Source organism: Macaca nemestrina, chromosome 11 (genome assembly GCF_043159975.1).
Source record: "Macaca nemestrina isolate mMacNem1 chromosome 11, mMacNem.hap1, whole genome shotgun sequence".
NCBI lineage: Eukaryota > Metazoa > Chordata > Mammalia > Primates > Cercopithecidae > Macaca > Macaca nemestrina.
The window spans coordinates 140,331,168-140,343,844 of NC_092135.1; the positions used below are offsets into that span (position 1 = coordinate 140,331,168).

Here is a 12,677-nt window from a genome sequence, read left to right on the forward strand (position 1 = left end):
GAGGACAGGTCTTTACCGAGCTGGCTTTATGGGACCTTAACAGGGGCCCCGTGTGATGATTCGTTGATCAGAGATTTGAAATTAAGTGCAGGATAGAGGGTAGTGGGTGAACCTCCTACCCGCTGTTCTCCTGGTTTGCACACTAAGAAGGCATAGACCTTGCACCCTGGTTTTGGAAAGTCTGAGAAATGGACCCCCACATCCTGGAACTGAGGCCAGAATCACGGATTTTGAGATTTTCCTGGTGGTCCTGGTGAGCACAGGATTGCAGCTGAAAGTCCAACACGCGCAGGGCATTGTGACAGCCAGCAACGCACGCCGGGGTCCGAGCCCGAAGCAGATCCAACCTCTGAAAAGGAGGCACGACACAGCCAGAGGCGCTTCAAACACTTGGGAGTGGAGCTGCCTGCGGTCCTGTGCCAGGACAGCAAGGAAAGTCATGAGAGCCCCGGGGAGCATCAAGTGAACACGCAGCAAAAGACAGGAGTGTTTTATCGCTACAAAGAAAACCCACATAATCACCCAAGAGTTTAGGGAAATAAATTTACTATTATGTTATCATTCAGGTATTGCAGCTGCAAATAAAAATACATTTCATTATTAAGAATTTGTGGTTCTACTGCTCTTCAACCTTAGTTGAAAAAGAGAACGCAGAAACCTTTGTGAAGTCAGCATGAGTCAGGGCACGGCTGAGAGGCTGGAACCATCAGTACTGGTCTCGGTGACATTAGAAGAAAACAGAGCAGAGAGCGTGCGCGGTTAACTCCGGAGTGTTGCTCCACGTGGATTTTCAGTTTCACAGCTGAAGACTGGCAGTTAGTACCAGACATTTCCATATTCATCACGAACATTTGAATAGGAAAAACTAAACAAAAGCAATGCAAACAAACCGAAAAATAAAAATCTCAACAGAGGAGTAACACTTTGCATTGGCCAGCAGACAGCAAGGCAGACAGGCTGTTGATTTTTGGCCCCTTGGCTATGGCTCGCAAGAAGACCTAAAAATTCAACAGACACAGTCGAGAGGAAGCTTGGTTCTGTGGAAACCAATAGCAATGACTATAGGCAGCCTGTGTGTGTAGACCAAGTGAAGCTGCAGGTCCTACTGTGACAGAGAACTCAGAACTTGAGCAAGTTTCCCTTCCAAAACTCACAGTCGCTAAGCAGGTTAAACGTCCATGTAAAATCACATCAGGGCATGGGAAACTAACCCAGATTATGAAGCTGTCTAACTCACGGTCATGTGGAGGGCATGAAGGAGGGTAAAGGACAATGTCTCGGGACGAGGCCCCAGGCCCTCTGAGGGGGCGTCTGTGCAGCCTGACTGCCTTGAAGCCTGTTGCATTTGCAAAGGTCATTTCTGGCCATGGAGAGCCCTGGTGAAGCGCCGAGTCACTGCAGTGAAGTGTTGCCCCTCGTTCCCGCTCAGACGAAGTGCTCCTTCTGGGTCCCCCGCGCTGCGTTCTGCACGCTGAGCTCGCGTCGGAGCACTGCCTCATTGGTGCCGTGGCTCTCTGGTGGCGCCTCTTTGGGTGTGTACAAGTTCCTCTGCTGATACAGGCGGACGGCAATGGCAGCCAGACAGAGCAGGAAGAACATCACAACGGCAATCACACCTGAGGCAGCAAAAGGGAACCCCGGAGTCAGGATGTGCACGCTGGCACCGTGCCCAGCACGCACAAGGCTGACTGCACTGCCCAGAGCCAAAGCAAAATCACTGTGCATTCACCAAGCCTATGCTTTATTGTAAACTGGAAACATCACAATTTCAGGGATTCTAGGTCAGGTAGAATCCTAACATTTAGTTGACTTTTCAGTTCTAGCAATCTGCTGGGTGTAGCGTTGTTTTATGCATTTACTCTATGAGTCTTACGAGAGTAATTGGAAGCTTCCAGAAGAAAACACACATTTGTCTCCCAGGTCTCATGCACTGCACGCTCACAAGCAGAGACTCACATATTCTTTTAGAGTACAGGATGCACCACATCATGCCATCAGGACTGCTTTCCAATAACCTGGGCAGGGCATAGTGAGTCACAGCAATATGTGATTGAACCTGTTCATACGTGATTCAGTCTGCACAGATATGGACATCCTCGAATGGTTCCTGCTGCTGAGTTTACTGTAGGAATATATGAACTATGGGAGTTTATGGGATCTAAGTTATTTGAAATTGTCTGATTAAAACCAATGCCACGCCTGTAATCCCAGCACTTTGGGAGGCTGAAGCAGGTGGATCACGAGGTCAGCAGTTCGAGACCAGCCTGGCCAACATGGTGAAACCCTGTCTCTACTAAAAATATAAAATTAGCTGGCCGTGGTGGCACCTGCCTGTAATCCCACTTACTCCAGAGGCTGAGGCAGGAGAATCGCTTGAACCCAGGAGGCGGAGGTTGCAGTGAGCCGAGATCGCCTCACTGCACTCCAGCCTGGGTGACAGAGCGAGACTCCGTCCCACAACAAAGAAACAAACAAAAACCAATGCCTGTGGGTCTCAATCTTGCGGCACAGTCACCTCCAATCACTGCGGAGTCTCCTCTGGTCTCGCCAGCTATGGGTTCGCCCTCATCCACCGGACCAGGATATTCTGCAGGGGAAAAGCAGGGTGGGCAATGGTGAGACATTCTCAGGAACCTGGAATTTGTGTCGTTTCAACTTTAAAACTGTCAGCCACAGTGAGACTGGATATCATCCGTCAATTTTAAAATATGTGGGCAAGACAGCGGAAGGCTGAGGTTTCAGGAGCCGCCGGCGTCTCCCCGGGCCTCCGGCCTCTTCGCCCGGGGCTCCTTGTCTGGGCCCGCGGTGCCCACCTGCTGGAGCGTGCGTGCGTTCCCGCGCCGCGTCCTCCCCGGCTCCACAGCTCGACCTGGCCACGGGGCCGCGCACCGAGGCGCGCCCGGAGCGCCCTGGAAGCAGCGCAGCCTTCAGCGGGGCCACGCGCTGGAACTGCAGCGCCGAGAGGCAGCCGGAGAAGCCCCGCGCGCCGGCCCGTGCAGTCTCCGCGTCCACGTGGCCGCCCGGCTCTGCGGGACAGAGGGAGAGGTTAGCAGGCGCGCGTGCGTGGGGGCGCGTGCGTGGGCCTTGGGTACCCGGGTGCAAAACAAGGGTGCCTGGACAGCGGCTGAACACCAGAGCAATAGCTTCAGCCTTTACCCTCTCCCAAAAAATAATTATCAGTTAATCACCAAATAAACTGAATACCAACAACAGCAAGGAAATAAAGCAATCTGTGAAAAAATTCCTAAATTTTAGATTTATAATTATGCTGCTAAAAATAAAATCATACTGTGTACAAAAATAATGGATATACTGTTAAATTTACATCACATTAAAAAATTACATTAGTACATATTTATTGGCCTGGTTCATGAACTAACACTAACATTATGGTTTGTGTTTTTGAACCTTAACTATTTTAGAATTTAACTAGAATTTGGTGACGTTCAGCCAACAGTCCCTCAGCCTTCTGGGTGCGGATCAGAGCACACAGTGGACCTGCGTTTACTCACCACACCCATTTCCAAGCCAGGTATCCGAGTATTCTCAGCCACTGAGGCTGAACTACGGAGAAGTAAGTGTGTGCGCCAACAGGGACTGAGAGGTCCCCTCCTCATGCATGTCCTCCCTCCTCATCTTCCCTTGTTCATTTCTGCTCCAGTTTGGCTTTAATTGATCAGAGCAATTTCTCCAACATTTGCTTCTGGGGTGTGGTGGGGTTTCAGTTGTTGGCTGAGGACCCAAACTTGATGCCCTGAGGAGCATCACGCCATCTTCCTTTGTCATCACACCATCTTCATCATCACGCCACCTTCCGTCGTCATCATGCCACCTCTGTCCTCATTTCGCCACCTTCCTTCACAATAATGCCATTCCCTCCACTGTTGTGGAGATGTCTTGTGTCAGTCTGATGTTTTATCTTCATAATGTTTTGTTTCTGCATGACAATCCGTATGGCTTCCTCTATGTGGAGTTTACACATTTATCAGCTGTGCTCAGGCATTTCCATGAATGCCACCTGGGACTCCTGGATCCCCTGTACCCCGTACACATAGGGGTCTCAGTCAGCCCTGGTGCTGTCACAACACACAGACCAGGTGACTTAAACAACATACATTCATTTCTTACAGATCTGGAGGCTGGAAGTCTGAGAACGAGATATGGGCAGATTCGGTGTCTGGCAAGGGCTCCCGTCCTGGAGTGTGGACGGCAGCCTTCCTCTTGTATCCTCAGATGCCCAAGAACAGAGGAGGAAGAAGGGAGAACTCCTCTGTCTTCCTGAAAGGGCACTAATGCCAATCAGGAAACCTAATCACCTCCTCAAGGTCTCATCTCCAAACATCATCCCTATTTATCGCTTCACCTTGAAAGTTCCTCTCATTTCAGAAGAGTTGATTTATTAGAACTCATGCTTGTTCCTTCACAGAATTAACAGAGTCCTAATGGCACAGAATTCTTCAGCCTCAGGAGAAGCTGCAGGACCCAACCAGGGTGTGGTGCTTTATGAGCATCCCTATTTGAGGCATGTATTCCTGGAAAGAGTTAAAGCTGGAAGAGTTCAGGTTTAAAGGAAGCTCACTCTGTGACCATTGTAAAGAATGAGAGAAGACAACCAGAACAGGCACCAGTGACTGAGACCCTCCCAAGTGGTGACACAAACATGCATTTCAGTCGGACCATGACCCTGGGCTAGTCTGTTCTCACACAGCTAATAAAGACATACCTGAGACTGGGTGATTTATAAAGGAGAGAGGTCTAATGGACTCACAGTTCCACATGGCTGGGGAGGCCTCACCATCATGGCAGAAGGCAAGGGAGGAGCAAAGGCAGGTCTTACATGGCAGCAGGTAAGAGAGAGTGTGCAGGGGAACTGCCCTTTATAAACCCATCAGATCTCATGAGATTTATTCACTGTCATGAGAACAGCATGAGAAAACCCACCCCCATGATTCAATTACTTCCCACTGGGTCCCTTTCATGGGGATCATGGGAGCTACTATTCAAGATGAGATTTGGATGGGAACACAGCACATCTTCATGCACCTGCAGCCACAGCCCCACCATGCCCAGCCTGCACTGCAGGCTCTGGGAGGGAGGGCAGGAGTCCTTGGCAGGGGCACTGGCTGTGAAATCCACATGGGAGATGCTCGCAAGGGCCAGCCTAGGGAAGAAATGGAGCTCGAACCACGGCTCCCAGGAAGGAGTGCTGGCCTCCAACCTCCATGTAGAACACATCCCTGAAAATGACTGACTCTTTTCTCAGCAGACCTCAGCAGGCTTAGGTGAGGAGGCACTTCGTGCACCCCTCTAACCCGGGACATAAGCCTGGAGTTTTATTGGGCTTACAAAATGGTTTGGAGGTTTATTAGGCTTATGGTAGAACACATCTTAAAATAAAACTACCAAAACATGAGAAGTGTCATTAGAACTTGGTCAAAATCCATGCCCTAGCTGTATGGTAAATGAATTTTTATTTAAAATTTCATGAAATCCAATTGCCTCAAGCTATAAAATTTACAGCTCAACTTTAACTTCAAGCTTACATTTTCAAGTCTGAATAATACACCAGTGAATATAAAACTCTTGCATAAAAATATCAATACATTCAAAGTCAGTCTAATGTTCTTTACTCATTTAATTGGAGGGAATACAGGTATATATAAAATTAATTTTATACTTGCATTTTCATTCATTCGTTATACTCATATGATGTGGTTCATTTTGTCTGTTACACAACATATTGCCCATTACTTCACAGAGGTGTTTCATCCATCACTTTGACATGAAATTTGAATCTAAGTTGTATTTCTTAAGAAATCCTCCTGTGAACTTTTTAAATAAGGTGCAATGCTTCTTACCTTTGTGAAACTGTGTGTGTTTTATCTTACTGCTTAGACTGTGGCGTCTGTGAGGTCAGGGATTTGTTCATGTTTAAGCCACACCATTCATCATTTACTGAACTGAGAAGCACTTAATCAATATGTGTGTCTCAATGAATGATCAGCCAACTCCCTGGAGAAAGTCTTCTCGAATTCCCAGAATGCCTCTAGTCAGTGAAAAGGCAGCCTGGCCTGTGGGTGCAGAGCTGGGACACACCTGTGACTCCCAGGTGTGGGGCAGAGGGAAGAGCTTGGCAGAGGACAAAATTGGGCTATGTCTGCCGGGCTTGGGTCCCTTTCTGGGGAGGCCGCCCTCCCGTTCCTCCTGGAGGTGCCCCCACTGCAGGATCTGAGGCGTCCCAGTGGCCCCATAGCTGGAGTGTCCAGGGAGCAGGGGAGGCTGGGACAATTCTATGGCTTTTGATTTTTTAGGACTTTTCAAAAATTTTCTGTGCCATAATTTCAAAGATGGAATAAAATAGATGCCATTATTAGAGATAAAATGAAAATCATACAAGATGAAACAACATAGCCAGAGTTGTAAACGGGGCCCTGCTTCTCACGGCACGAAGGACTGAGAGTGATAAATATCTCCCACCAGGTCCACACCTGGGATGCCCTGACGTGTCCCCGCCCAGACCTTGGCCTCGTTCCACGCCTGCTTTAGCTCTCGGTGACTGAAAGGCCTCTCAGTTCTGACCCCCAGAGGTGGCTCTGCCCATGGCCCGGCTGCTGCTGGTGAGAGCAGGGCCCTGGGCTCCGTGTCCATCCCACTGGGGGGTCCTGGGCTCCATATGCACCACATCAGGGGGTCCTGGGCTCCGTGTCCACCACATCAGGGGGTCCTGGGCTCCGTGTTCATCACATCCGGGGGCCCTGGGCTCCGTGTTCATCACATCCGGGGGCCCTGGGCTCTGTGTCCTCTGCATCAGGGGGTCCTGGGCTCCGTGTCCACTGAATTGGGGGGCCCTGGGCTCTGTGTCCTCTGCATCAGGGGGTCCTGGGCTCCGTGTCCACTGAATTGGGGGTCCCTGGGCTCTGTGTCCTCTGCATCAGGGGGTCCTAGGCTCTGTGTCCACTGAATTGGGGGGCCCTGGGTTCTGTGTCCTCTGCATCGGGGGGTCCTAGGCTCTGTGTCCACTGCATTGGGGGGCCCTGGACTCCGTGTTCATCACATCAGGGGGGCCCTGGGCCCCGTGTCCATCCCATCGGGGGTCCCTGGGCTCTGCAGCTGTCACGTCGGGGGTCCTGAGCTGTGTCCACCGCATCGGGAGGTCGTGGGCAGGTTCTCACTCACTCTGCTGCACGCATGGGTCAAGGGCATCATCCTCGCCTGGATGACTAAGCGGACCCTGACTGGACTCCGCAGCTCCCATCCCGCTGCAGCCGCCAGGGCAGCCTCACAATGAAAGTCCTTGCCCTTCGGTGGCCCCACGTTTAACAGGAATGAAGTCCGTGGCCCTGTAGTGGTCTCAATGCCTGTAAGGCCTGCGTGATCTGCATCCCGCGTCAGGCCGCCTCGCTCCCTCCAGCCCCGCCGGTCGGTCTCCTGCTCCTGAGTCCTTGGGTCACACGCCCAGGCTTGGGGAGCTCACCTCTCACCCCCTCGCGACACCACATGGTCGGCCCTGGGGACAGTGCTCCACGCTCACTTCTGTGGGACACGATCCTGCCCCCGGACAGGAGCTCCTCGAGGGTCCTTGCCTGCTCGTCCACTGACATGGCCTCACCACCCAGGACACTGGCAGGTATTGGCTGATCAATCGAGTTAGTTGAGCTGTCAATATGGAATACACCCCCCCCTTTTGTTTGTGCTGCTGTTGCCATTTTCTCAAGGGAGGGTTGGGCCACTGCGTGTCCAAGTGTGGCTTAAGAATAAAACTTGTAATCACAGGACAGGATTCAGTGTGCAATCCGTGCATCTGTTACTAAATTATCAGGGGCCGGAGTTTTAATCAAACTCTAAAGCATGTTCTCAAAGCAGATTCAACACTTTAAATCAACTTTGTTATTCCATGTTTTTCCTGAAAGCAACTAATCACTGTAGCAGTCATCGGAGCTGTGTGTGTGTGTGTGTGTGTGTGTGTGTGTGTGACATCACAAGACCCACTTTGAATATTCAATTAGGCAACATAGAAGCAATGCCTTTCACATACTTTTCCTCTACCTAACAAGGCAACCTGGTGGAGCGTGGCAGGTCATGACTGTCCCCAACCGAAGAATGGGAATGTCTCGCTTCAATGCCCCACGTGGTGTTTGAAAATACACGGGCATTAATAGAGTTGGAAACCTCGTTACCATGCTTTTCAGAGATTGTATCGGCTGCCCAAGTGTCTCCTCATGCACTTGGGATTTTCAGCTTATGTCTGAGGAAGAATATGAATGAATAAGAATATAGGTACACATAACTGAAAAGATTAAAACATCATTGTCTTAGACAAAATGTATCACACTAGTGCCAACATAAGACCAGAAGTATGAAACAAACCTCAAAACTATCCTCTGCAGAGTGATACGTAAGTATCCATGATGTTTATAGCTCATTAATTTTTTAAAAAAGCAAACTTTAAGACAATGTGCCAGCCTTTTCACTGTGCGGCGTGGAAACGGGAAGGGAGCTGTGGCATGTGACCCGCCATGGCCCCGCCTCCCTGTCCTGCACTACGCCCCACGTCATTGGCAGTGTGATGAGACTCAGGTCATTCAGAAATGCCTGCACTTGCCTGCAAAGCCGGGTGGGGCCTGTGCCACTGGCCTGAACTTCAGGGCAGCAAACACATGGTTTCTAAATTTCTCCTCTCAAATGTCATCCAGGCAGGGTTTCTGAATCTGCACTGTTTGATCTGTGACCTGTGAACTACATGCCTGCCTTGATCACTGTTTTTCTTTGGTGTATGAGAAAATCACTGCAGCCCCTTGTGCTTGGCTGCCAGAGAGAGAAGCGTGGAGCTCCTCACCCATCGCCTCGGAAGCATTTCTCCTGCAGCCCCTCACGACTGTGTGCGCATGAAGACACAAGTACAATCTCTGCCTTGACTGACACCAGTGGTGTAACTGACATGAAACGAGGGCCCGGCCTGTGCACTGGTGACCAGCCCCATGCATTGGTGGCCAGCCCCGTGCATTGGTGACCAGCCGTGCATTGGTGACCAGCCCCGTGTATTGGTGACCAGCCCGTGCATTGGTGACCAGCCCGTGCATTGGTGACCAGCCGTGCATTGGTGACCAGCCCGTGCATTGGTGACCAGCCCGTGCATTGGTGGCCGGCCCCGTGCATTGGTGACCAGCCCCGTGCATTGGTGGCCGGCCCCGTGCATTGGTGGCCGGCCCCGTGCATTGGTGACCAGCCGTGCATTGGTGACCAGCCGTGTATTGGTGACCAGCCCCGTGCATTGGTGACCAGCCCGTGCATTGGTGACCAGCCCGTGCATTGGTGACCAGCCCCGTGCATTGGTGGCCGGCCCCGTGCATTGGTGGCCGGCCCCGTGCATTGGTGACCAGCCCCGTGTATTGGTGACCAGCCCGTGCATTGGTGACCAGCCCGTGCATTGGTGGCCGGCCCCGTGCATTGGTGACCAGCCCCGTGCATTGGTGGCCGGCCCCGTGCATTGGTGGCCGGCCCCGTGCATTGGTGACCGGCCCCGTGTATTGGTGACCAGCCCGTGCATTGGTGACCAGCCGTGCATTGGTGACCAGCCCCGTGCATTGGTGACCAGCCCTGTGTATTGGTGGCCAGCCCGTGCATTGGTGACCAGCCCCGTGCATTGGTGACCAGCCCTGTGTATTGGTGGCCAGCCCGTGCATTGGTGACCAGCCCCGTGCATTGGTGACCAGCCCCGTGCATTGGTGACCAGCCGTGTATTGGTGACCAGCCCCGTATATTGGTGACCAGCCCCGTGCATTGGTGACCAGCCCCGTGCATTGGTGACCAGCCCTGTATATTGGTGGCCAGCCCCGTGCATTGGTGACCAGCCCCGTGCATTGGTGACCAGCCCCGTGTATTGGTGACCAGCCGTGCATTGGTGACCAGCCCGTGCATTGGTGGCCGGCCCCGTGCATTGGTGACCAGCCGTGCATTGGTGACCAGCCCTGTGACCCGGGGTTGGGGGGTGTCTACTTGCCTAAAATCCTGCCCAGCACCAGGGATTTGATGGCTCTGAATGCTGTACCTGATGACAGACTCACTTGTCTCCAAGTTTTCTGGTTCACCTGCCCGGGAGAAACAAACACCAGATGTTCTGATTCACCAGGGATAAGGCAGGAAGTGAAGGAAGACAATAAAGCAAAACTGATGAAAAGCCTGTGGTGCCCCGTGGAGACAGAACCGCTCCGGGAGCTCAGGACCCTGATGGGCACCGGCTCCACAGTTTTCATCTCGCAGATGCCCTTCCCCGCAGCCCCTTCTCTCCCATTTTCTTCACAGCCCTAGCTATTTCCATACAATGCAAACCACCAGGAATCTACAGAATCCACAAAAAGATGCAAAAGCCCAGGGTGTTGGGTTCAAGACCAGAACGTCTACAAATCTCAAAATAAAGCCGGAAATATGAAGCCAAATGATGCTTTCCATATAGACAGAAAATATGCCAAAACTCCCTTCAAAATCCTGACAGTGCACAATTTCACTCACTCTGCAGCAAATCAACTCTACTTTGTTAGAACAAAAATGGAATCATCATCATTTTCTATATAAGCTGTCTCTTTAAATTATTATAACATTTGTTCCCATGGATTCCCACTGGAGAATTATTTAAAAAACACACACACACACAAAAAAACTTCCAGCCATGCGCGGCAGCTCACGGCTGTAACCCCAGCACGTGGGGAGCCTGAGGTGGGTGGATCACGAGGTCGGGAGTTCACTACCAGCCTGACCAACATAGCAAAACCCCATCTCTACTAAAAATACAAAAATTAGCTGGGCATGGTGGCACACACCTGTAATCCCAGCTACAAGGGAGGCTGAGACAGGAGAATCACTTGAACCCAGGAGGCAGAGGTTGCAGTGAGCTGAGATCGCACTACTGCACCCCAGCCTGGGTGACAGAGCGAGACTCCATCTCAAAAAACAAAATGGAACAAAACAACAACAACGACAATAACAAAAGCTTCTAGCAATTTACCGTGAGAAAACAGGCATTTCCCTAGTTAGTAAATTAAATAAGGAGACATGTGAATAAGCATAATTTTATACTGCAAGTGGCAGATTTCCATTGCTAAAAAATAAAAAATACCAGACACAGTTTTGACTTTTTGCCCATGACACCTGAGAATAAAACAGAAAAGGGACCAGCACTGGGCTTCATTACGAAAATCCTGCCTTAGGTGATGCCGCGAGCGGGGCTTATGCCAGGAACGAGCCGTTACCTCGACAAAGACCACCCCGTCTTCTCTGCTGATGTTCACGTGGTAAAGTTTCCCATCTGCCATGTTCCTGAAATTCAAGTTAACGACATCAGGGTCTTGATGTGTGTCCAGCTTGTACCTGATCTGCAAACTCCCTAAAGGGGAAAATAGGACATTTTTGAAACAACGAGATATTTTTACAGCTGCCTTTCCGCACTCCAGAGAAGTTGTTACTATTCGTGTGCTTCCAGAGGAATGTTTTGCAGATGGAGTCCGTTTAGGGTTCCACTGGGATGCGCCCCTGTGTTCCCAGTCCTCGCTCTCCCTGGAAACGCGTTGCCTCCTGGTGCCGCCGGGGGCCACCGCTGCTCACATCATGCTATTTTAAGGTCAAGGCAAAGTTGCTGTTAACAAGAACTCTGTTTCCTACAACGCTTAATTTTCTAACAGTGAACACCTGAATCGCACACATGCTGGAGTCTAAAGCCCACGCCACTTTTGCAAAAAGAATTAGGGAATGCTGAAGTTGCAACTTTGTGAAACGTTGTCATTTTCTGTTTGTCTGTTCCCGTCTCCTTTATGTGCACATCCAAGATTCTGAAAGGTGAATAAGAGACACGCACAGCCGGCCCTGAAACATGCGTTGCTGTGAAGGTGCTGAGTTCCTGAGGGGCTGTGATGAGTCCAGCTGGTGGTGGCCACGGATTAAACGCTGGCCTAGACTCCATCCTCGTTGCCTCTTTACTGGTTAAGAAGGCGACCACTTTCCAGGTTCCTTCCAGCCTGGGGAAGAAATGTTCCTACTGCGTTCGAGGTTCCAGCCATACGTACTTTGGATGCCAGAACCCCGGGGCTGCACTTGAAATGGCAGCATGTTGGTTTGACACGCAGAAGGTTTCAGTTCCAAAATCACATCGGTAACCAGGACATGGGGATGTGAGTACTGTGATATGTTTTTGCCAGGAGGCAAGGGCTCTGTGGATCCATAGCTCCTGACAGCTTTACCTGCTTCAAGAGATTCAGACCTGTGTTCTGATGGCCACAGGGGAGGTACTAAAATGCTGTTAGCCAGACATTTTTGTAAGTTCCTCCAGATATTAAATCAGCACCCTCACATTCCAGTTAAGATGCTTAAAGCTGGGCCTTATTTCCCACCGTGGAAACGCAGGAGCTGGTTGACGCTTGTGATTTTGTACTTTCATTGTCGAGTGGATGGGGCCGGGCCCACCACAGGACCCTGGACAGGGCAGGACACTGCTGCTCAGGACACCTGCCTTGCCAGGCTCCCGCCATATCAATTCTTCTCCTCTTTCCTTAGAAGAAGGTGAAAATATTTTCCACATATAACCAGACACCTTATACTTCTAATGCAGACCTTCCAGGGATAATACGAGTTCTCTTTACATGAGATATACAAATTTATCAAAAACTTTACAGAAGGATCTTACACAA

At 50.8% G+C, this 12,677-nt stretch overlaps 1 protein-coding gene across 6 annotated transcripts in view; it reads right to left on the reverse strand.

The window, feature by feature from the left end:
• Window positions 1-529: 529 nt before the first annotated feature.
• Window positions 530-12,677, reverse strand: part of LOC105473739 (contactin-associated protein-like 4) — a 207,606-nt gene continuing 195,458 nt past the window's right edge. For all 6 annotated transcript variants that reach the window (XM_024790372.2, XM_024790371.2, XM_024790373.2 and 3 more), the window contains 5 exons: window positions 11,247-11,380; window positions 10,001-10,088; window positions 2,814-3,026; window positions 2,516-2,587; window positions 530-1,616 (listed from right to left, as the gene is read on the reverse strand). In XM_024790372.2, the coding sequence (XP_024646140.2) occupies window positions 1,426-1,616; window positions 2,516-2,587; window positions 2,814-3,026; window positions 10,001-10,088; window positions 11,247-11,380 (698 nt within the window). In that variant the 3' untranslated portion in view covers window positions 530-1,425. The remainder of the gene's footprint in view (window positions 1,617-2,515; window positions 2,588-2,813; window positions 3,027-10,000; window positions 10,089-11,246; window positions 11,381-12,677) is intronic.